The sequence below is a fragment of the Theobroma umbraticum genome, unplaced genomic scaffold, assembly GCF_002168275.2.
Source record: "Theobroma umbraticum cultivar Fairchild unplaced genomic scaffold, ASM216827v3 scaffold_130.0, whole genome shotgun sequence".
In the NCBI taxonomy this organism is placed as follows: domain Eukaryota; kingdom Viridiplantae; phylum Streptophyta; class Magnoliopsida; order Malvales; family Malvaceae; genus Theobroma; species Theobroma umbraticum.
Window position 1 is genome coordinate 1,942,160 of NW_018397264.1, and position 24,830 is coordinate 1,966,989.

Sequence of the window (24,830 nt, forward strand, 5' to 3'; positions counted from 1 at the left end):
TATTGTTATTAAAAAAGACGGAAGCATATTTTGAGACTGGTACGAGCTTCAATCAATAATTAAATTTATTAAAAACCTTAATTTACTAATACATTTCTCCAATTTTTCAACAATTTATTATTTATAATAATTTGTTTGGTTATTTTAATTTCATTCTTTAATCTAATAAAAACTCGATAATAATGTTAGCATAGGAACATTTGATCCAATAATATATCTTTATTCAAAAAATAACATTCAAATCTTTTTTTTTTTTAAAAAGATTTTATACATCAATTATAAATTTTACAAAATAACCCAAACTATGGTGAAGAAGCCAAAACTCCCAGTCGAAGAAGACCCCTCGAGTTAGAACAGAAGAGGAGCAATAATGGCAAAATTAATTTTTTTTACGTTACCAAGCAAATGCTAAAGAATCATCACTCTGATTTTTAATGGTAACATGACTTTAATTTTTTATCTAAAACGTGATTATAATATAACATTATATTAATTAATATTTTCTCTTATCAAAATAAAAATCATTGTAAAGTAACTTCACCACTCATATTAAAAAAATATTAAATAAAATTTTACATTTTAATTAAAATTTTAAGTAAATTTATTAATTTTTAAAATAAATACTTCATTTAAAAAATATTACATATAAATTCATCTGTTAACTCAGCGTTAATATTTTTATTAATTTAATGATACAATAATATTAAAAAATAATTTTATATTTTATAAATTTTAAAAATTATTATTATATAATTTTTTTAATAAAAAAAATAAAAAGAGCACCTCAATGCTCTGATCTTTGGTACCTATCGATGCTCCTCACGGGAGGGAGCACCAGATTCCGATGCTCCCCTCTCCTAGGCCTTCTCTTGGGGCATACCTTGATTTTTTTTTTTCAAAAAAAACTATATAATAATAATTTTTACAATTAATATAAAAAATTTTAATCTATGCATACTTTCTGTTGTCGTTGTTTTTATTTTTTAGACAGATTATCCATTTCAAATATTAAACAGAGTTAAAAATTAAAATGTTAGAATATTTTGCCCTAGTAACTTCCCTGGTACCAAAAGCTCCCTTAATTCATATGCTGAATTTGAGCCGGTAGGTATTGCTTGAAAGGGTACAAAGAAGACAATAAACAAGCTTCCTTAACTAAAGGCCAAATCAATCTGGTTACCACTAACAAAATTACAAGGAAAAGGTCGATATCATGTACTCTAATGATCTCAGTATTGTGGGAAAGATCACGAATTCATCAATTCCATTACGCCCCTTTTCTGTAGTAAAGCATATAGATTTTCTCTAATACCCCTAGCTTTTCAAGCACAAACTAATCATTTCCAGTAAATAAGAGATTTCATGAACAAAGAGGCACAATCAGGCAATACGGAAAGAGAAGATATGGTACACTCTGCATGCGGAAGCTATCTACCGTGTAAAAGCTCATATGCTTTAGCATCAAGCTTTTTCAAATTGTCCAAAGTTGCTTGAACTTTCATTGATATGTGATAGTTGTGGTCTTCAACTTCTTTCATAAATGCTACTAGCTGTTCACGGTATGATGCACTTAACCGCTTCTTAACCCGCAATTCTGCAGTTAATTCTTGAATTTTCTTATCCTTCTCTTCATCCTGGAATCCAGAAAAACAATAATAATAAATCAGAAATACCTTAAATGGTGCATTGCCAAGGTGTAATTAGTTACCTATGCTAGCTGTATAAAAAGATATATACATATATTATCTATGCTAGCACCAGTCTCTTCAAGCAAAAAAGGGCGAAAAGGGAATGGAACATGGACTGAAACAGTCCTCATTTTGAGGACAATATTGTCATGCATGTTAGCAAGTTTAACTAAGCTTCACAAATTGGCATATGGCATCCTCCATGGTGAATTGGTTACGCCAATTTTCTTCACAATCCTACATGATGGTGTCAATTTGTTAACACAATATGTAGACTGTGAAAACAGTTTGGTGCATTACAGATGATGATTAGAGTTTAATCATTTTTTGTTTCATGCGAAACCTACTTCAAGACCACAAATAAAGAGGAAGGAAGAGGGCAAAGAGGAAGTCTATTGTTTAAAGTTTTGAATCCCACTCTCACACAGGACTAAACCAAAGACCTCCCTTACGAAAATGGAGAAACACCAGCAAACTATTAATGCAGTTCAAGTACAATACAATCTAAATGTTGCATTTGCTAGTTAATATTTATCTAGGACATGAACAATCTGAAAATAACAGTGAAAATATTCCAAAAAGTGAAAATAAACTTGTTAGCATGTATATCCTATTTATCTATCATTCCTATCTTGTAATCATTACAACATTTTCACTTCCAGCAGAAATTCATGTAAAAATACTTAAAAGGAGTGGATTTTCCCTTTTCTGCATTCTTTATACATCTAAGTAGCAGTAATACTTAGATATAAGACGAGGGGGGGAGGGGCACCTCTAACATGCTCCCTCAAACCAGAGATTAAACCCAAGCTCCACTATCAAGAGATAAAGTAAACAACAGATTTTTAAGACAAATAAAATGTGACATACGTAAAAGTTATTTTCACTAATTAGTTGTTGTTTATGGCCTTGCAACATGAGTATCATGTTTAGGGGTATGTAAGGGAACTTAGGCTTCGGAATTAGGAATTACGACCATAAAGCTCATATAAGGACCATAAGCTTGGTAATTAAAACTTCAATAGATTCCCGAAAAGGATTAATTTCAACAATGTCTAAGAAATTTCTTCCCTGTCCCATTCCTTTTGCCCTTTTTCTAAAACCTCAGCCTAAGGACAAGAATTTACTTCCTTTCTCTTTCTATCTTCTATCTCTACCCTTAATATTCTATCATGTTTTTCTTATTCACTTTCTATGTCTCTTAATTCATCCTAATTTAAGCACTGTTGTCATCTCAAAATTTTCCTTTTACAATTATATACTCCAAGAAGCTAGTTAGAACCAGCAGCATCTGTATTGACAAGTGATTTTTATCTTTAAATAAAACAGGAAATTGAAGGAAAATTAGGCAGCACTTCAATGTCTTCAGAAAGAAGAGAGTTTTTAATTGCACAAAACTAAGAGTGGGATTAATTGCAAATTAAATTTCATCACCAAATAAATATCTAATCATATAAATCAGCCTTTAAGAATCCAAGAAATGAACTGCATACTTGTGTTACTGCAATACAGATATACCGAATGGCAGAAACTATACTTTCAAAAGAATGTAGTTTTTTGCCAAAGACATCTGGTTAAAACACCATACATTAAAAAACAGAAGAAGAAGAAATTTCAGATGTTTTTCACCTCAGTGAGCTATCTATGAATTAGGCTTTTGGAAAAAGTTTAAATTTGAATAACATCTCAGAAAAGTCTCAGTACCACAGTAATGGAGCATGCAGTTAATAATGTACAAAAGTTCAAGACAGCCTCTTAAAGTTGCAGAAAGCCAATGGAAACTGTACATCCCTTATCACAAAGAAATAACTGGTTGACAGTATTAAATTTTATGCAACGTTAGTTTAGTAAATACACTCATCCAAGTCCTCCAGCCCCAAACAGATAAATTATCAAGACATATTAACAGAAGTAGAAGAACATAGATAAGACTATCTGCAGAATCTTAGGAACTAAAACTTCACAGCAGATGGCAAGAAAAGAACCACATATATTACAAAGAACGATCTAATGAGGATAATCAAGCACTATTAGGAAGAAAATGATAAGTAATATGTCCAGTTGGGAAAAGGAGAGAACTTCCAAGAAGCTCTAAAGAGAACCAAATAATGACAAAGAACAAGCACCCCAATAATTATAACAACAATAAGCACTGATGAGAATAAAAAATCCCCAAAAGAAACCCAAGTACCAGTGCTCCTATCTATCTAAAATGATTGGTAGATTTCTAACTGACAAAACCAAGTAAAAATCAGTCCAATAGTAAAGTAAGCATTTTCATTTCACTAGTAATTGACCAAGTCATGAAAAGCTTACAAGTCTTCTGCAACTTTCTTCCAACTGAAGCACCAAAGGATGATTATGGTCGCTCACAAATTTCTTAATTACCCATCTCCCAGTCTTATCTCTCCTCAAATGAATCATTGCTGAGCAGCTTTCTCGTTGCTTTTCCTGCTTCTGAAGTTGAACTTCTGTCTGATTATCAAAGTAACCCCTACATCCAAGTCCACGAGAGATGAGTAACCCATCAAGCTCTGACTTATGTGAAGATAGAACACGTGTGAAGAATCCTCTTTGTCTTGCATAATTATCATAAAATATTTTGGCAGCTTCTTCTGATTCAAATATCATGCCCACGTATGGTTCCTGAATTGAGTCATACTCATGCATATTTGATTCATCCCCAGTAGAAGCTTCCAATCTTCCATCTACATCATCCACTAGTTCATCCACCGTTTCATAAGAGAGTGGTTGGAAATAAAAACTAAAATTCACTAGTACATAATATGACATCTAACCAACTTAAACAAGTAGTCAATGGCTAAGAAAGTTATACATCTCCCAGTTACTCTCCTACACACATGGTTAGTAAACGATCACAAGCTTAAACTGCAAACATTTCAACCTACGAGAGAAAAAAAAAATGCACTAATAAAAGAACATGGCATCCAACATGCATAACTATCAATGATAAGGAATCAAATGTGTCAACTACGCCCACCCACTTCCCCTTTTCTTTTTGGCTACGCATATGTCCAGGTAATGGTGTACATTTTTTTGACTCAATAAATCATAAATCTCCGTGTACAAAAGTTAAAAAGGTAAAACTCAATGCATCACTCAAAAGAACAACTAACAAAACCAACAAAACTACTATATAAAGATGGGGAAAAGCTAATTGCAACATAAATTGGTCACTGCTATACTGAGCAAACTGCAATATTGGACAACCTTCCCATACGCATAGCAGCAATTAGATAATACTTGCAACATTGAGACATGCTAGTTGATCTAACATTTCTTTAACATGACACAAGAATAGTTCTAGGTTTCAAATCTCGATATTCGGTAGCAATATTAGCATATATACATATCACAGGCGTCACATTTATCAAAAAAAATAGCCAAAAGCATTTCCAATTAAAAACAAAAAAAAGAAAGACGGATTAGATTCGACAAAACAACAGTCCAAGTCTAAGTACAGTACTAGTTCCTCTAAATAGAAAAGAGGCAAGCGATGGATTTTTAAGTAAACAAAAATGAAATTAAACTTACTCGAACTAAGAGGTTTTCTTCTGCTCCGTTTGTTCTGAGAAAATTAGAGAACACGGACGGTGAGGAATCAGAAAGAAGAGAAAAGAAGATGAAGAATTCGAAAACTGGACCGTTTTAAAGAATATACACGTGGCAAATTTCTGGAGGACTGAAGCCATAATGCTCTTATGCGGTTCATACACTCCCCGTGCTACTAATAAGTAATAAGACCACTTGCCCATATACCTGTTCAAAGGCCGGGCCACCTCTCCAGTTCGGGCCCGTTAACGGGTCTACCCGAATGCCGCCCAGGTTGAACTTCCAAACGATGCTGCCTCACAAACTAAATTAACTAAACCATTTACGAGGGGAGTGCTCATGGGTATTTTTTTTTTAATTTAGGCTTTATTGGAAAATTGAATATTGGAGGTTACAATTAGAAGTGCTTCCCCTTTTATTTGTTTTTCTAAATATTTTGGAGATTATAATTTTCTTTAAATCATTTTTTATTTATGATGGTTTTTAATTTTGATTTATTTTCTCTTAACTTCTTTTTGCCATTACAACCAAATTTTCTTCACTTCAAGGATTTTCCATTTTCAAATTTTCTCTCTCAACTCTTTCTACCTCTTCTATAGTTAATTGAATTAATTATTTGAGAAAAAAAATATAGGATTTATTTTAATTATTTACATTTTTTACGATTCTTTTTGTTGATTTGAGTTTTTATGTTTTGTCTTTTTTGTTATTTGGACTTGTGATTGAATTATGCTTTTTTTTATCTATTTATGAATGAATTTGCTGAGACATCTCTAGGATGATAGAAATGATGACAACAGAAATGCAGCCAAGATTTCGCGTTTCGGAGGATAAAGAGTCGAAGATAATGTCTATAAAATAGTTATATTAAAAGTTTAATGTTTGAAAGAAATATAAAAAAAATAAATGAAAAAAGTTCATATGAAAATTATGTAAATAAATCTTAAAAATTACTCAATGAAATTAATCTTAATAATTTACTTAAAAAACTAACTCGTATAATCATAAATAATTTAATAATAACAATAATCTCAATTTTTAAACAAGGGAAGCAATCTCTTAAAAAATATTGAGAACTACCAATGAACAATTCAATGGGAAAGCAATTCTCTAAAATTAATCACAAAAATTAAATACAATATCAATAAACAATTCAATGAAGAAGCAACCCCGAATAAAAAAACTTAATTGTTCACAAGAATCTAAACAAAAAAAAAACCTAAATAACTTGTAGGAAAACATCAAGCAATCCTTAAATAAATAAGTAATAACTAACTTTAGGAGTTTAATCAAATACTTGTTTCATTGCTTTCCACAAAAAATGGTTAAGATTGTAAATCCTAAATCAAACTCACTAAGTAGAAATTATTAAATAAAGAAAAAATTTAAAATTGAAAATATTAAAAATAAAATAAATATATAAACTAAATTTATCAATTATCATGACATGAAAATTGAATTACTGACTAAAAGTTTTCTATACAAAAATTGCTAGCAAGCAAAAAAATGTAAAAAAAAAAAAATCTTGCTTCTACAGTATTTGGTAAAAAAAAGAAAGAAAACAAGAGGTGGTGATTGTAAGGTTTTGGAGAGGTGGGTTTTGGAAATAATTTATTACAATAGGTTTTATTTTAATTTTATTAAAATTAGTTGTTGATGGATTGTTGTGGGATATCTCACCAAATAAAAAATTATTATAGAAGTAAAATTTTAAAATTTTAAAAAAATAAAAATTATAATTATAAGCATCAAAGACGGAGGGACAGAGTTAATAAGAGCTCCGTCTCATAAAAACTTTTCAAATTTTATAATTTTTTTAATTTTTTAATTTTATCTTTATTTTTTAAAATATTTTATAATTTTTTCCCTGTAAATATTAAAAACATTGTTTTTGTCTTTACAAACTTGAAATCTTGACTTCGATACTGATAATACTAATAAACATGGTATTGGTGATATAGTACATAAGGAAAATGAACATAGTATTTCTTACTTAAGTGATAATTATAATGCGTATCAAGGCATGAGATAATAATTTTAATAAGTGTAATGGATGGTGAGAGAGTAAATGGAATGAAAGTGAGAAGTTATTTAATAAAAAATATTAAATAATGTCATTAATTTTTTTAAAAAAAAGTTAGATAAAATAGTTAACATGTAAAATAAGATAAATAATGAATAAAAAGAAACATATGAAGGGAAAAGGAGACAGAACAAGTGAATAAGGAAAAAGAAGTAATTGAGGAGGTAGAACAAATCGTTGATTAGAAAGCACCTAGGACAAGGGTAGAATAAGTTGTGAAACATAGAAATTTTGTAATATTTAGTTATTCAACATGCAACTAATTAAAAAAAATGAGAAAGCAAGGGCTGTTGCAAGGTTCTTAGTGATCGTTTGGTTTGGCTTTTTTTCAACTTATCTATATCTTAAAAGTAAAAGCCAAGTCAAACATAAATTTTGAAAAGCTCTTAAAAAAAAGCTTTAGGAAAGCTACTAGCTTTTTCTTCTCTTTTTTTAAAAATACAAGAAAATTTTTATTTTTATTTCAAAAATATCCTTATCTGTTAAAAATAATTACAATATAACTCTCTAAAAAAAATACTCTATACAATAATTTTAACCAAAATTATAACTTATACAAAAAACTTATAAAAAAAATTTACGAAACAATTTTAGTTTAATTTTAAAAGTTATTATTTTTCATAAAAGCTTCATGATAGCTTTTGAGCTAGAAAAAAGTTAGGCTAAACAGGCTATTATTGTTTTTATTATTATAACAATTTAGAATATTTGTAAAGTAAATTTATGATAAAAATCTAGGTTGATAAGAGAAAGCAAGCTTTTCATAATAAACAAGAACTGAAGTTATTTAATTTGAAAAATAAGTAGTGAAAATTTATAAAGTTAATTTTGAAAACATATTCAAATATGATTAGCATTCTTTTATTATAATTTTTTTTTAATCTTGTTTCTTTGTAATTAGTAATATTTTATGTTTTTTATCATTATATTTTTTATTTTTTTATTTTTACAATAGTAATTCTAGATATGTAATTTTTACTATATTTATAAAATTTATTTGAGAATTTTATTAATAATTTAATAAGTTATTATTATGTACGTGTTTTACAAATTTAGATAATATCATTAAAAAAGATAATGATATATTAGATAAAAAAACATTATGAAGTAAATAATTTTTAAAGATTACAGAAATAATATGCACACTCTTAATATCTACCTCGCACGATCTAAGCACATTCCTTGCACAGCCTCAATAATTAGTTTGCAAATCTTCGTTTTAGATTGACTTTCTTTACTTAATCCTTATGTCCTTGTTTATATAATTTTATTCGAGAATTTTTTTAATTATTTTAATCACTAAAATATTTTTGCATGTTATGGATTAAGATAACATCTTTAAAAAATAAAAGTATATATTTAATGGTTTAAAAAATCTATTAAGTAAACAATTAACACTCATTAGGTAGATGGATTTTTCAAACTTCAACCTTTTGTTCTAAGCCCAGCAAGCTTTCATTTGCAGTAAGCCATAAAGTTCTATTTGCTGCAGACTATTTAAAAAAAGTCTTTTAAATTGTAATGCTCGAAGAACTCAAAAATCTTTTACTGGTAGCAGAAACTAACATATTAGCATACATTCATAATAAAAATTTCAAATATATAAATGTAAATTAAGAATTTATAAAAACAATTCCTAATAGAAATTATCTATATAAAAATCCGAGTATGGATTTTCTTAATGTCTTAACTGATTTGTACTTTTTCAATACCAAGCTTCGTACGAGAAACATAATGAATTTAGATTGTCCGAGGTAAATACCGAGATTGTGCAAGGTAGGTGTTTAGATTGTGCAAGATAGATATTGAGATTATTTAAAACAGGTTTTGAAACCGTGCAAATTGTTTCTATAGTCATCACAAATTATTTCTCTAATAACTTGTCTTAAACAATGCAAAATATTATTATATTTTTTGAAGAGAATTATATAATTTAAGGTAATTCTTTTGATTTTATTTTATAAAGTTAAGTAGGTAATTTTTTTCTAAACTCGAATGGGCGAGAAAATAATGGATGAAAATATTTGAATTCATAACAAATATATTTTTAAATAACAGATAGACTACAATCAAGTTACGTGAGTCAAGTGCTTAGATCGTCCCAGATAGATGCGGAAATAAATTATAAAAAAAAAATTTTAGAACAAAAATTAATAAATATAATATTGTTATTGTAGAAATACTAGATTTAATAAATAATATTCCTAATAAAAATAATATGATAATAAAAAATATAAAATCTTACATAATATAAAAAAATATAAAACTATAATAAAAAAAATTCTATACTCAATATAAAAAAACATAAAACTATAATAAAAAATTTTAATTATAATTAAATATATTATAAATAAATTCCCACCACTTATTTTTCAAATTGAAATATTTAAAAGCTTTGACCTTCTTATTATAAAAAATTTGCTTCTTTTGACAATTTATTTTTATAAATAAAACATTTTACTTTCTACAATCATAACACTTTTATCTTCAAATAATATTTTTTTTTAAAAAAAGTTTTAGAAATAACGAATTATTCTCTATTTCATATTTTTTATCAATAAATATTTAGAGTATTAGAAAATTTCTTCAACAAAAACAATATAAAATGAATCTTTAAGTACTTTAACTTGATTAATTTCTGACCTTATAGTATTCTCCGAAAAGAAAAAAATACAAAATAAATAATATAATAATAAAAAAATGTTTACTATTAACAAATTAATTTAAATATTATATACTAAGTTTTTTTAAACTTAAATTATAATGCTTCTTTTACCAGCCACTTAAAATCTTTTGATTATTATATTCTTGCATTTTAATGAAAAGAATAACAATATAAATACAAATATAACAAAAACAAAGTTTAATATACATTTTTGTTTCAGTATTTACTTTTTTACAAATGAATAAAAGTAAACATGATAAAATATAAAAAACCCCTCAATAAACCTATAAAGTACACTTGTTCCATTTTATTTGAAAATGCATTGTTAGATCTCTTTGACTTTTTGTTACCATTAGTACATAATTATTTACAAATATAAACAATCATAATTATCCTTATAATATTAAAAAATATAAAAATATCATAATGTAATTTAATTAAATAATAAAAAAATATTTTTGTTCAATGTTTATCAACTTAAAAAAAACATATAATGATAAAAAATTTTAAAAATAAATAAATTATTTAATGTTATGAATATATATAAATATCCATTAATACTCTACTAAGCAAACGCTAGTAGTTACATCTTTCAACCATTATGAGATTATCGTCCTATATAAAGCTGAAAAAAAGTCTGTTTAGTTGATATCCGTTATAACACATATTCACAATTCTTATTGTTTAACAAAGTTACAAATTTCCCATTATAATTTATAAAAATATTGTTGCTTGCGTTGCACAAGTTGGAGAAAAATATATTAAATGTGATACGACAAAGCTTATCTCATCGAAATTTTTCTATACTCATGAATTCTAAGAAAGTTGACAAGTTGACGTTAAACAAATTCGCTTTATCAATAATCTTGCAAATCTTTTTAATAAATTATTACCAACGTCAACATTTAAGAAATTAGTATATGACATTGAAATACAAAAAGTCAACAATATATAAGATTAATTTGTTTAATTGAGAGGAGTGATTATAGACCTGTATACTTTTTTTCTTTTTATAAGTTTGTCTTATTAGATTTTTTTAACTTAAAGGTTTTAATGACACAGCACATTAAAGGGATAGATCTAGAAGTGGCAACATGGCTCAATTGAGGGTAGTAATTATAGATCATGCATTGTACTCTTTTTTTCCTTCTATTCAGTTTTTTGTCTTATTAGGTTTTTCCTTGTTTTTCCTTTTTATCTCATTGAGTTTTTCTGACTTAAGGTTTTTATTGAGGCAGTATAATGAACATGTAAAGTAGAACGTTATGAATATATATGAATATCTATTATATTTCATAATATTCAATATATCTCCCATATCCAATGTCAATATTTATATTGATTCATCATTATCTTATGATTTCATTCAATGCATGTGTATTTCTATCTACTAAATTAATTCCTCTATTTATGTAAATTTATTTCTTTTCCATCTATTTGTGCTTATAAATAGAGGCATTATAGTTGATGGTTGATATACTAAAACAAGAAATCAAATAAAAAGATGTTCTTATATTCTTATTACTTCTCTCTAACACTCTCTTTCAAAGTTATATTTCACAACATTTAGGATTATTTTATTAACAATTAAAAAAAATGCTCATAATTTTGAAGTGAAAAAAAATTCAATTTAAATAATAATATTTTAATTAAATTAAGTATAAATTTTTTGTATTGAGAAGGTTTTTGTATGTTTTTACCTAGCTCTCTAAGATCAATTTAAATTTAACCGGCCAAGCTCTTGGGAATTTGTTAAAATATTATAAATTTATTAAAATTTATAGTTTAAAAATTCACTATAAGGTGATGGTGTTTTGATAAAAATGATTTTGGATTATAGGCATGGTGCTGCGTGGAGACCGAAGGAGGGAGAGATTGAGAAAGAAGGAACCATTAAAAGTGAATGACAGGAAGGGGAAGAAAGAGAAAATAGAAAGAAAAAACAAAACAATTAAAAATTATACCTAAATTAATTAGAATATTACTATTTATTTTTTTATTTTATTTTCGCTACAAACTTGTGAGTTTGTTCTTAATTGTTAATAAAATAATCTCAAATAATTTATTTCTTTTTAAAATTTTTCTTTTTTCATTATTATGGGTCCTTTTTATTTTTAAGTTGATAAGCGTTTAATAAAAAATATTTTTATTATTATTTAATTAAATTAAAATTTTATATTATTTATTTAATTTTTAATTATTTGAAGATAATTATAACTTTTATATTTGTAAATAACTATTGACTGCAACAAAAAGTCCAGAATCTAACAATGCATTTTGAAACAATAGAGACCAAAATGTATTTAAGAGATGAATTGAAATTTTAAATTTGTTTTCATTCTTTTATTCTCATGTTTGCTGATTTGTTCTAAATAGAAAATCAAAAGGAAAAACAGACAAGGAAAAATGAGTAAAGTAGAGAAATAAATAAGAAGAAAATGAAAGAACAAAAAAAAAAAAACAATGAGTTTTATAAGCTTCATTTCATATTAATTTTTATTTTATTAAATTTTTGTATAAGAGGACATGAATACCTTTAACTTGCACCAAATTATTTCTGCACCTCTTTTAAGTATATAGACATATTTATCATCTTTAGTGAAAAATTGAAGTTACAAGCAAAGTCATGCCATCCTTTAGTACTAACAGCTGAATGATTAGAAGCATTTTTTATTCTACAGGAAGCAAGTCTCAAACCATAACACGGTATGCAAAACCCAGGCACTACCTATTGTTCATTCACCAAATAGGCAAAGCCACCCAAATCAAGTATCCTCAATAACCCACACTTGTTCTGTTACAAACAGGCAAAAGAAAAATTAAAACAGCGCAGCTTATGCATTTAGGAGTAAATGAGCATACAAATGAAAGATCAATATATCATTCCAGAAATAAGTATTTTACAATACTTTACATGATTAAACACAATCTGGCTGGAGAATCAAAATGTACCAAAGGTAATTCAGGTTTTAAATCATTGTGGCTAAAGCATTATTCAAAGTTTAACAGAAAAATAGCATATGTAGTCAGGACCACATCATGAGGAAGCTGTGAGGAAAAGCACACCTCTTACTGTCTTCATCACATTACCATAACTGTAAAAGGACCTCCCTTTAAATAGTCAAGAATGTTCTTTACCCACAAAAATTGTTGGTTCCCTTACTCAAAAAAGGAAAAATGTCTGTCCCCAATTGAAATGCCTTCACTGGGGCACTCTAGATACAACCCCAACCCTCCCTAACTTCGAATTAAATAGCAGCTCTTCTCATCTCTGTATTTGCACTTGGAAACCCTATGTTTCCACAGCTCTGCTACACCCACGAATGAAAGAAAGAACAGAAACATAAAAGGAAAATCTAACAGTTATAAATGAACAGACTATATGACACATTCGGATCAACTGATCTGGGAGTTTCTATGAGATGATATTTATCAACTAGATATGATGACAGAGCTTTAAGTAGAAGAGGGTGATGGCATACACACACAAATGACTGAGGCTATCTATGTTGCAATAGCTCCAGTTCTATAGATTCGTATTCCTTCAAGTTGTTGACTACATTTTGTACTTTCTTTGATAGTTGGTTACTATGCTCCTCAACGATTTTCATAAATGCAGTCAGTTGTTCTTGATATGCTGCACACAGTCGTTTCTTATTCCGCAGCTCAGCAGTTAGTTCTTGAATTTTCTTATCCTTTTCATCCTTCAAAGTTGTATACAGAGAGCACATTGTTAGAAACAATTTGAAAGCAAATATTTGTTTCATATAGATATAGGATCATTTCACATTTTTTGGACAATATCATCCTTATGAGCATCAAACCATAAAAGAAAATAAGCATAATGTGCCTACAAGCATGCCTTTGTATGAAAACTACTGTAGATGCCTGAAAATGAAGCATACCAAAACATTAAAAATGCTCAATTTGTTAAGACATATCCGGGAAAACAGTGGAAAAAGTAAAACCTGTTTATGAGATGAAATATTATATCGCTGAGGAATAGCACGAATGAGCAGTTAATTTATTTGACTCCGTCACAAATCAAGTGGCTCAAGCTTTCAGCTTCAAAACGATGAAACTACAACCAAATGGGGTACTTTTACTACCTAAGATTACTTTGGAAGTATTAAATTCAACTATGCCTAAATTGGGGTAAGCTTCACAAATTTGTTTTTCCCATTCCACTCAGTCAAGGGCATATAATTCGAAAAATTTCAAGAAGCCAAATCATCAGTTATAATTTCAACCCATGACATATTCGGATTCCTCAACCAATTTTTATTTTTTCTACGGGGATCGATTTACTCTTACATAACCAAGTATTGCTATGTCTATGCTGCACAAGAATAAACCATCTAAATTAATCACTCCTCGGTTTATCCTCAACTAGTGCCACCTATACCCTCTCATGAACAACTTCATTTTTATTCTATCTTTTCATATATGAGTAGACATTATCTCAACAGCCTCACTTCAGCTTATACTCATTCAGCGAATGTATTGTCTTCTCATTGCATAATATTTAATACCAAGTATAGATGTTCAACAGAAATATTGCGCAAATGAATGGCGTAGTTTTATCCTCAGAAGACATCAAAGTAAAAAATCAAGTTTCTGGCAGCATTTATAGAATTTCTCAATCAATGCAAATAGATATTAAAGGCAAGCATAAATGCACAGAAGAGAAGTATGGAGAATTTGGGTCTAAGGATGAATCTTAGTTGAGCTTTGCCAGTCCAAGCTTGAAAGTTATTGTAGTTCTTAGATTTTTCCTAGTTCACGCTTATTGAATGTTTCGTTGCCCCATATTAATGAAGTTATCACCTGTCAAGTTAAGATCAAAATAAGAAATAGAAAGTCCAGCAACCCAGGGCCCCATTGATACCACTCCCAGCTCGTCAATAAGACAACCACAACACCTATAACTTGCAGGAGAGCTGAGAAGAGGCTGCAGGCGCTTTCTTGTTTCTTCTACAAGTTATAGCTGACATACCCTCTTCACCCAACGCTGGTATAGTCCTCGTATTAATGTGGTTATTAGTATAATGTTTGAGTGCAGTTTCCATTTTCACCCAAAGCTGGTATAGTCCTCATAGCAGATGAACATGCAAACTACACCTCTTCATTTTGCTAAAATCTCTTTTAAAGTAAACAAACCCACAGGCTGCTTCCCTCTTTCCTTCTTCAATTACGCAGCTCTCAGTCTAGTAGTAAAATAAACTATTGAAAGTAAAAAAATTCTACTCTTGTAGAGACATAAAATACTTTAATATTAATCCCAAATACTTTTCAAAAATCCATAGGTTTCATGCCATCTAAAGGAACATGATACCCTGTTCCTAAACACCTTATTATATCATTACATCTTCATCCAGTCGCTTTTGTTCTGCTTAAAGAGCATTTATACCATATCATTTACATAGCACTAGAAAAACATGATACTAGAATATAGATAAAGATTACAGGGAAAAACTTGTTTTCTTACAAACAAAGGCAAATTTAAGTCTGAAGAGAAGACATTACTCCATAAAACCTTGAAAATTAGATAAACCAGAAAGAAAGTAAAACTAGAAACTTTAACCAAAGTTTTGGACAGTAAGAATGGAAACTACACAGAAGATTATAGTTTCAAAGAAGAGGAAAAGGAGGGAAGCAAGGTGACCAACTCACCATTGTTTGACGAGCCTCACGTGGAGCGACTACAAGTGGATGATTATGGTCCTTTACAAATCTCGTTATCACCCACTTTCCAGACTTATCGAACTTAATATGAATCATTGCCTTACAGCCTTCCCTTGTGCTTGGTCGGGGCTTTCTGACAGGGCCAAATTTACCTCGAATACTAACACAATAACCCTCCTTATTACATCCAAGCCGACGAGCAAGAATCCTCCCATCTCTTTCAGATCGACGGCAAGACATCACACGCATAACAAAGCCTACCCGCCGTGCATATTCGTCATAAAATATCTTGGCAGCATCTTCAGATTCAAACTCCATACCTTCATGTGGTTCTACAATTGAGTCTCCTTCACAAGGAACTGCCACTGTCTCCCCTCCTGTAAAGCTCTCTATTGCTTCAGCACCCTCATCCAAATCCACTGCCACACAATAAGATTGAACATTATTCATAAAAATTTTGAAAAAAAAAAAGAAGAGAAGATATAAAATACAAATTTATATCCTCTACAAGAGGAAAATGAGAACTGTTGCTCATAACAGCAATTCAAGATAGTAAAGTACATTACAAAACATTCATTTTAAGCAGTTCAAAAAGTTCTTAAACACAAAAAACAACAACAACAAACTAAGGCTTTTCCTACTATGTGCAGACTACTATATGGGTCACATTGCACCACTGTGCCAATGTCCAATATCAAAAAAAGAAAATTCAAAGGGACCAACACAACTAAATTGAACGCCTTCAACGAGACACTTCAACTGTTAGAACGTGAGGCTCCAACTTCAAATTCCATGCTCGAATCCTACTAAGAGGAGGGCAGGGTTTATGGGATGGGAAAGCACCATGTCCTATCGTGTAACTCATATATTATTTCAACGTCATCCCTTTTAATAATTCATCAACTAGGGAAGAGCAGATATTATTTAAGGACTCTTCAATAAACAACAGATTTCCTGTAAACCTCAAATAAGAAACTGGAAGTTAAACCAATCAAAAACTGGAAATTTCTATTAAATTCCAATAAAAGTTAGACGCATGGGGAAACAAATTCAAACCCATTATAGTCAAATCAAATCCGTCCTTATACTAAATTCACAGCATATTTGAATGGAAAATTAAGCCAAATTAACCAAAGGCGTCAACGGAAACAGAGGAGAAAAGCACATGAGGAAAGAAGTCGCTACTTACTTGGTTTAGAGGATGGAATAAGGGAAACGAAGATCTTTCTTCCGTGTCTGTTCTATCCAGAGGAAGAGTAAGGAGTAGGGCGACTAAACTGGGTTGCTAAAGATAATTTTGGAGAACGTTCAAAATATTAAAGGAATTGAGGGGATTTAATTTTAAGGAATTTGTAGCGGAAGTGAAATCAGTTGATGCCACGTGCATAAAACTGAAGGGAAAGAAGAATTTGGGAACTTTTTCATTTTTTTAACTTACTTATATTTAATAATTTACTTACTGAAATTAAAAAATTTCTAGTATTTTACTTTTATTTCAGATTTTCAAAATTTTTTATTTTTGATTAATACAATGAACTTCAAAATTTATTTTAATTCAAAATTTAATTTTAAGTTTGTATCTATTTAAATATTGATGTCATTTTTAAAAAATAAATAACATGTATCAACCATTAAATCAAATATTTATATATATATTTATAATTTATTTATTTAACAAATAAGTTCGGACGTTCAGATAGATATTCATATCATTTTCAACTAAGTCTAAAAAATAATTACAATTGATTTCAAGTATTATAGAATGTATTTTTAATCAAAGTCAAATTCAAATACCATAAAATAAAATTATAAGTCCTTAAGGCTCTACTCATTGATATATTGATAAGAGTAAGTATTTGATGGGTTCGATTTTAAAATTTCGAAAACTGAATTAATTGAACCCTCATAAAAAATCAACTTAATTGTACCTTAAAAACAAAAAAAAATAAAAACTAATTTATTTTGATTGATTCTAATTATTAATAATGTTAAAAATATTTATATATTAAAAATACATTTAAAAATTATTGCTTAATGTTTCAATAATATGTCTTTAATAAAATCTAAATGTGTTTAATTAATTACATATATTTTTTTAAAATATTAATGATATTTATATATATATAACATTTAAAAATAATAATTTTAATAGTCGATTTTTTATCGATTTAGTTATAAATTTTAGACAATGAAAATCGATCAAAACAATAAAATAAACCGTCATTTCTAATTGATTAATACCAAAATTGAAAAACTAAACGAAATTAACCAAATTCGATCAGTTTCAATCAAACCCTAACACTATCCCATCTAAGAATTTGAATCCTAAACTTTCAAAATATTCTTAATAGCTGGGATGCCCCATAGGGAATGAACAATTGCCAAAAATAAATAAACAAATAAGAAACAGACGAGCACAAATCACTGTCAATCTCACTTTTTCTTTTTGAGAACTTTTTTCATGCATAAGTGATTGTGTTGCAATCACAAGGTAAGGCTGAAACAATTCAGATTCTTTCGAGTTGTCCATTTGTCACATATGGAAATTTTAAGATTGTATGACCTTTTTCAATCCCAGTAAACAAGCATATCTAATCCGGAGGAAGAAATGGAAAATGGTACAAGCTGTACTCTCAATCAGATGAAGTTCATTTAAAGTTCCTGAGCTGTTCACAACCAAATACTGAGTCTGCTCTTCCTCCATTGGCCCAACACGGAGGAAAGGAAAACCTCTCTGGTGTTCATGGAATCTTTGCATCAAAATTTACTTTGGTGCCCGGCATTGTTTGGTATCCTTTCGATCCAAACTGAAGCATTGGCTTGAGGCAGACAATTCCCACTCCAGGCCAAGGTCAAAAGGGCATTCAACTAGTTTCAGACAAATTGTATTCGACCAGACAGTGTAAGCAATTCAATATGGCCAAATCTTACACGTAAAGAATCATTATTCATATCATCTTGCAACTGGTGGTGCTAGGCATAACAAAGTCTTAGTTTTAAGAGAAATGTTGCACAAATTTGTGTGAACTTGAGCAGTGACTGCATATATGCGGTATAAATATCTGATTCAACAATCCAACTGCACAAACCAACATCAACTTGGTTTACTTTCTGACACATAAAATCACGAAAAGTGTACACTGATTTACTATGCCCAGTTTAATGCTTGCTCAGGCCAACTTGTCAACCAACTTGATTGACACAAATGAGAAACTCTAATGAAGCATGAATGGCTTTGTTGGTCGCATGGCCAACCAAAGAATCCAGGTTAATTGTATCCAAATGTCGAGGTAAGGGGAAATCCGTTTTCGCATGAGCATCTCCTTGGTTAAAAAGTAATGATTAACGGAATGAGGTAAATTATCATCTTCACCATGTAAAGACCAAATTCATCAAGATGTCTCCCATCAGCTCTAAATTTGTCAGCAACAATCATTTTGCAAACAGCCTGATGCTTTTATTCAACTTGAGATATGGCAAACTTTAAAGAGGCCTAAAAACCAGATAAAGCTCAAATACAAGAGTAACAAAACAAAATTAGAGGACTACCCACTCCAAAGGCATCTCTGCCAAGTCAATCATCCAATCACAGATTAAACAGTACATGTGGTAAAGCAAGTTTTCCAATCTATTCCAAGTTATAGGTTGTTCTGAGACCAAGATTCATGCCAAAAGATTCTATGCCGTTTTAATAAATTGCATAGAAAAGCAAAATAGCAATTCATGGTTCAGCTGTATCCAATTTAAACTTACAGAAGAAATAAAATAATATATTTAGACAGAAGCAAAGTGATTCAAAATTTCAAATGCATGGGCACATAAATATATACATATATACATCCACAGTGAGAGGAGGAATGAAGAAGAAATGTCAGGCACCTTTCCATATCAAGGATCAGTGAAACAGCTACTTTTGGTGCTTTTGCCAGGCGACTGACCTTGTCCAATGTTCTATCTGAGGCCATAGACATTTTACATTCCTTCCTCCATTTACTCACTCTTGCGGTAGTCTGGTTTGAGACTAAAATATGTAACCGCCTGAATCACTTTAAAACACATTTTAAGTGGCATTCAATTAAAAGAGAAAGACATATGAAAACTTGCTAGAGTCTAGTAACTCACTTCTGGTTCTGAATAAGCCAGGCTTAACCCAGCTGACACCATACAAAGAACAATCTGCATTTAGTTCTGCTTTCTTGTTGCTTCATTTAGTTCTGCTTTCAGCTCGGATTATTAACCAATCATCTGTCAGTGGCTTTGTCAACTAAACTAGTGGTTCCATAAAAGACTTCATATTTTTCACATCTTCTTTTGATTCTGTATACTTTTGTGGTTTAAAAAGCTTCCACATCCCAACTGGATGCCGCCTTTGATGGCCAGCATCTCCCTCAAACCTCCCAAACATCTTTTCACATTCTGGATATGGCTTGACATACAAATTATAGAATCTAAGCCTACTTGGCCTTATCAAACTCTTCAACCCTATCTCAAAACCCAGTGCACCATTTGATTTCAAAAACTCTATGACATTGTATCGAGGAACAATCTGTTTGTCAAAATTCACACCCAGATACTCTGGAACCTCAACCAAGCAACCGACACCATACTTCATTCTGTTCACCAAGAAGTCAATCTTCATCTCAATCTCCTCAATCTCATATAAAATCAATCTTGGCTCTTTCCATAGGATCTTAAATGCTTCTCTACGAATCAACCCATGTTTGCACAAGCAATCAACTCTAAGCTTTACTTCCAATCCAGCTCTAAATTCTCCTTCACTTAAAATCCTGTCCTTAACGGGAACGCGACATTTCAGAGTCCTCAACAATCCCAAACACCTTGACATTTCCCCTAATGCCATGCCCAAAACTCTTGGATCCCTTACAATCTCCTTCCTAGCCTCATTGTCACTAAAACCCAATTCCACAAACTCCTCAAGCAATGGCTTCAACCTATTTCCAATATCAAATCCTAAAACCTCAGGAAACAAATAAAAAATCCTTTCAATCCCATATCTTGGAATCCCAATTCCTTCGAAAAATTCAATCTTTCTACAAATTTCATTTTCCTTCATCATGATTACCCTAGGAAACCCTTCTAAAACCCTAGTCAAAACCCCACCATTAAAACCCAAACCCTTCAAAGCACCAATACTCTTCAAAAACCCATCCGGGTCAATCTGAAATCGCCTTGAAAGTGCCAAAACATTGCTAATAACCAACGGGGAAATACCCAAGTTTCCAAATTTGGAAATCCCAATTTGCCATTTCTTCAAAAAGTTAGAGTCCAAAACTGCTGGACAGTCAGAGAGTAAAGAAATAAGGGAATTCTGGGGAATTTTGAAAGATAAAAGAATGTTTAGAGAGTTTTGAATGTCATGCAAATCGGAATGATTGAGTAACGAATGGTTTCTTGCAAGGAAAGCGTGGAGTTGAGAAGGTGGGAAACCGCACCTTTGGAGGAGATTGGCAAGAGAAATCTGGTACCTGTATTGGGGAACTTTGGGAGGAACTGTGGAAAAGAATTGGATTGACGAGAGACGACACTTGAAAGTAGTGGCTTTGGTTAAGGAAGTGACGGCCATTGTTTTTCTTCACCCGACACTCTAATGTTCAGTCTTCCAAGTATATTTGAACATGCAGCTTTTCTTCCTAAACCATGTTATGTTATATTAATTAATTTAATTAAAATAATTCTATTTATAAATTACTCAAATAAAATTATTATTCTAGTAATCATCAACCTTAGTAAACATGTTTATATATAGTTTTTTAAATAATTATTTGTTACTTTTTAAAATTAATTACCATATTCTATCATAATTTTATGCACATAATTTTTTAAGATTTACCACCTTAATAAAAGTTGTTTTATATCAAAATAGAATGAGGACTCTCTCTTAATCAATAAAAACATTTTTCAGTGACAAAAAAATAAAACAAATGAAATTTGATAAAAAAAATAAACAAAGTGTAACACAGAAAATTCACACCTCTAAATCATACACTAATGTAAATATAAATATAAAAATATATGCATATATATATATGAATAAAATATAATAACTTTTAAGAAGTTAAATATAATGTCACGAATACGAATATTGAATTTATAAATAAAATTTTTTTATCTGATAAATATATATTTTTAAATTAAAAATGTAAATCCATAAGGATAACAATTGGCCGGAGAGTGTGAGTTTTTTTTTTTGGTAAAGGGGAAATTTCATATGAAAAAAAAATGTATGTATTTATAGGATTTGATGTCGACCGTCAGATCTTAACCCACATAAACTCTCTCTCTTTTCTCACTCTCTCAAAAGGTCTGTCCCTGTCTCAGAAACAGAAGCTCAAAAGTTACTCTCAAAGACGAAACGAAGCAGCTCAAAGATCATAAAAGCAAGCCCTGTTCTCCACTCGCTTTTTTATTAGAACCGTGAGTTTCTTTTCTTCTCCCTGTTTTTCATTTCTGGGTTATACTTTCTTATGGCAGTTACAGATTCATTTAACCTTGAGCTTCTTCTTTTGTTTTTTATTTTCCTCTTACCTTTTTTATGGTTGGGAAATTTAGACACCATATTTTGAGTAATTGATGAACTGGGTTTGATCTGAATTCTTGAGAAAGTAAGACAAAATTTGACTTTTCGACTTGAAAATAAATGCATTTACATGTATAATTGACATGGGCAAACATAAAAATGAAAAAAAGAAGAAGAAGGAAGTGGTGGTCCTAAGTTGAGAAAATCCCCTCACTGGCCCTACTTTTAGCTGGGTACTAGAAGAGATTTTTGAGTCCTTGAACAGGGAGCTCTCATTTAAGTATTATGTTGGAATCATAATTTGGGGTGTGCCTTTTTCCTTTCCCTTCTGTTTTATTTATTTATTTATTTTGGTTATTTAACCTGCTTGATCTGTCATTTATATTTTGAAACTTATGAGGGAGCATGATGGAGTGGAATTAGATTTTTTATGAAAGACAAAGAAGTGGGAAAAAACTATTTTGCTCTTACTCTTCACGTTTTTGCTACCGATGTTTATTGATTTTTTTAACAGAGAGATAAAAACCAATTTAATTTGAAGAAAATTTGGGTCTATTTCCAGTGGATAGTAGATAAAATCCATTTAATTTTTGTTGCAAAAATGGTGTTAACAACTTTATTGGACACGTATTGACACCTCAAAGAATTGAATGAACCTGTATCAGACACATATTCATGTCTGACAGTAAGAGTCCAAGTGACATTGGGGATATGCATTGACTTACCAGAAAATAGGTGATGAACTGATGGGATAGTGTATACTTTGAGAAGTAGATATAATTGTTACTATCTTTTGGACTTGCAGGAAGAATGGCAGGGACTGCTGATCCACATGATTTTTCAGATAGTGATAGAAGCTCAGAGGATGAAGCTGCTGTTAACATTTCTGAGTATGAAGGGATGGGGCCAGAACTATTGCAGGGGCATAATGTAGTGAATAATGAGTTCATTTCGTTAGAACAATCTGGTGAAGCTTTGGATATAGGAAACTTGGAGCCATACAATGGGATGACTTTCCAATCCCTAGATGATGCAAGGGATTTTTATTTTGAATATGCTAAGCGCACTGGTTTCACCATACGAACGAATCGAATCCGACACTCACTAAAGAACATGGCTATAATTGGACGGGATTTTGTTTGTTCTAGAGAAGGTTTTCGAGCAGCAAAGCATACACATAGAAGAGACAGGGTTCTTCCTCCAAGGCCAATTACAAGAGAAGGTTGCAAAGCAATGATAAGGCTGGCTGCAAGGGATGGAGGTAAATGGATTGTTACCAAATTTGTACGAGAGCATAACCACAAGCTAATGACACATTGCAAATTTCCGGGGGAACTGCCAACTATTAATATGCTCAGTGAGGTAAGTCTCAGATACTTGATGTGCTCTACTGGGTTGATTTAACTACCACCATTATTATCATAATTAGGGTTTAGATCTTGGTGTGGCACTAAATTACAGACATGCAGAGGTGTCTGATTTGAAGTTGATGTTTCATAGCATCAGTACCTGTTATCATGACTCATGATTTCCCTGAAGCAGATTTCTGAAATAGCATCCTCGACTAATTTAATGACTTGGTGATTGACAGGGCAATCTGTTTGTTGATTTTGCCAATGCCGGAATTTTTTTCCCTTTGAAACATTTTTATTCTTGGAAAGCTTATGCAAATGACAATTGTAATATGAGAGTTTAATACCAAATCCTCAGTCTGTTTTGAACCAAAACTCTATGCTGAGGAACTCTGTTTGCCTCTCAAAAGTTTTGTGAAGAACTCTGTCCATTGTGGTACATGCAGGTTCTTATATGGTTTGTGGACCAAGGCATTAGCCATAGTAAAGGGTAGCATTCTAATATTGCATTTTAGCTACGGTAATGGCAGATGGGTCTTGATACCTATAATGTTTGTCTAGAGTGGGATTTTTTTGTTCAATAAATTGAGCTGTGCCCAGGGAAGTTGCAAACTGTATAGAAGTTTCCCCAAAAGTAGCCTGTATGCTAGTCCAGAGTTGAATCTTCATCTTTTCCCATTGTTGTTTATGCATTACATTTGGGTTCAAACAATTATGGAGAAGTTTATATTAAAAAATGAAAAAAGAAAGAACCTATTGAAACGTGATGTTTGTCAACTTGCTTAAGTTTTGCTGCATTTAGTTGCACAATTTTACCTCCACTATGGTTCTACTAAATTAGGCTTTTGCTCACACTTTACTGACTCTTATTGCAGTTGTCAGTGCAATTGCCTACACTAGCCTCTGGGGTAGGTCCTGGTGGAGAAGTTATGGAGACCTTTTAAAACTTTGTTGTTGATTTACTTAATGTAACATTTTCTGCTATTTTGGGCTTTGATGGTGTTTCAAAATGCACCCTTGGAATCTGGATGTCTAAACTCAAACTCTTGGTAGATCTTTTGCACATCCTGTCTCATATTCCTCCCCCCACCTAAAAATAAAATTAATAACGACTAGTGTTTTCTAACTTTCAGTGATGAAGAAGTGGTGTTAACACCCCTACTGTGCTTGCAATTTTCTATTTGAGCTTGTTTAAGCTCATTTATTTAACTAATAAATAGTTTTGAGCATAAGTTTTAGACTTGTT

At 30.5% G+C, this 24,830-nt stretch overlaps 4 protein-coding genes across 6 annotated transcripts in view; 1 reads left to right on the forward strand and 3 right to left on the reverse strand.

The window, feature by feature from the left end:
- Nucleotides 1-1,061: 1,061 nt before the first annotated feature.
- On the reverse strand, nt 1,062-5,398 carry LOC110421900 (protein FAR1-RELATED SEQUENCE 5-like). 2 transcript variants are annotated; one of them, XM_021435622.1, is made up of 3 exons: nt 5,244-5,398; nt 4,005-4,408; nt 1,062-1,634 (listed from the first exon to the last, which is right to left on the reverse strand). In XM_021435622.1, coding segments are annotated over exons 1-3 (612 nt in total). In that variant the 5' UTR covers nt 5,245-5,398; the 3' UTR covers nt 1,062-1,427. The 2 variants fall into 2 exon arrangements, with proteins under 2 accessions (XP_021291297.1, XP_021291298.1); XM_021435623.2 differs by having other exon boundaries at nt 4,005-4,396; nt 5,244-5,389.
- Nucleotides 5,399-12,862: 7,464 nt separating this feature from the next.
- LOC110421655 (protein FAR1-RELATED SEQUENCE 8-like) lies at nt 12,863-19,665 on the reverse strand. The gene is made up of 3 exons (XM_089784403.1): nt 19,491-19,665; nt 15,683-16,113; nt 12,863-13,713 (listed from the first exon to the last, which is right to left on the reverse strand). The coding sequence occupies exons 1-3, from the start codon at nt 19,663-19,665 to the stop codon at nt 13,510-13,512; spliced, it is 810 nt and encodes a 269-aa protein (XP_089640529.1). The 3' UTR covers nt 12,863-13,509.
- On the reverse strand, nt 19,610-21,424 carry LOC110422293 (Mitochondrial transcription termination factor family protein). Its single transcript, XM_021436155.2, has 2 exons — nt 19,817-21,424; nt 19,610-19,740 (listed from the first exon to the last, which is right to left on the reverse strand). The coding sequence occupies exon 1, from the start codon at nt 21,276-21,278 to the stop codon at nt 19,959-19,961; it is 1,320 nt and encodes a 439-aa protein (XP_021291830.1). The 5' UTR covers nt 21,279-21,424; the 3' UTR covers nt 19,610-19,740; nt 19,817-19,958.
- A 548-nt stretch (nt 21,425-21,972) lies between these two features.
- The window catches only part of LOC110422245 (protein FAR1-RELATED SEQUENCE 5-like), a 5,050-nt gene continuing 2,192 nt past the window's right edge, over nt 21,973-24,830 (forward strand). Inside the window, exons 1-3 of one of the 2 annotated variants that reach the window (XM_021436080.2) lie at nt 21,973-22,129; nt 23,038-23,594; nt 24,460-24,816. In XM_021436080.2, the coding sequence (XP_021291755.1) occupies nt 23,043-23,594; nt 24,460-24,528 (621 nt within the window). In that variant the 5' untranslated portion in view covers nt 21,973-22,129; nt 23,038-23,042 and the 3' untranslated portion in view covers nt 24,529-24,816. Of the gene's footprint in view, nt 22,130-23,037; nt 23,595-24,459; nt 24,817-24,830 lie in introns of those variants that run through there. The other variant, XM_021436079.2, reaches the window with a different exon arrangement.

Coding starts and splice junctions, on each gene's coding strand:
- LOC110421900 (XM_021435622.1), bottom strand. Junction 1,635..4,004: donor AAGAAAGTTGCAGAAGACTT/GTAAGCTTTTCA, acceptor TCTGGATTCCAG/GATGAAGAGAAGGATAAGAA.
- LOC110421655 (XM_089784403.1), bottom strand. CDS start 19,665: ATGTCTATGGCCTCAGATAGAACATTGGACAAGGTCAGTCGCCTGGCA. Junction 16,114..19,490: donor GCCCATGCATTTGAAATTTT/GAATCACTTTGC, acceptor ATTGTGTGGCAG/TGGATTTGGATGAGGGTGCT. Junction 13,714..15,682: donor GTGAGGCTCGTCAAACAATG/GTGAGTTGGTCA, acceptor ACAACTTTGAAG/GATGAAAAGGATAAGAAAAT.
- LOC110422293 (XM_021436155.2), bottom strand. CDS start 21,278: ATGGCCGTCACTTCCTTAACCAAAGCCACTACTTTCAAGTGTCGTCTC.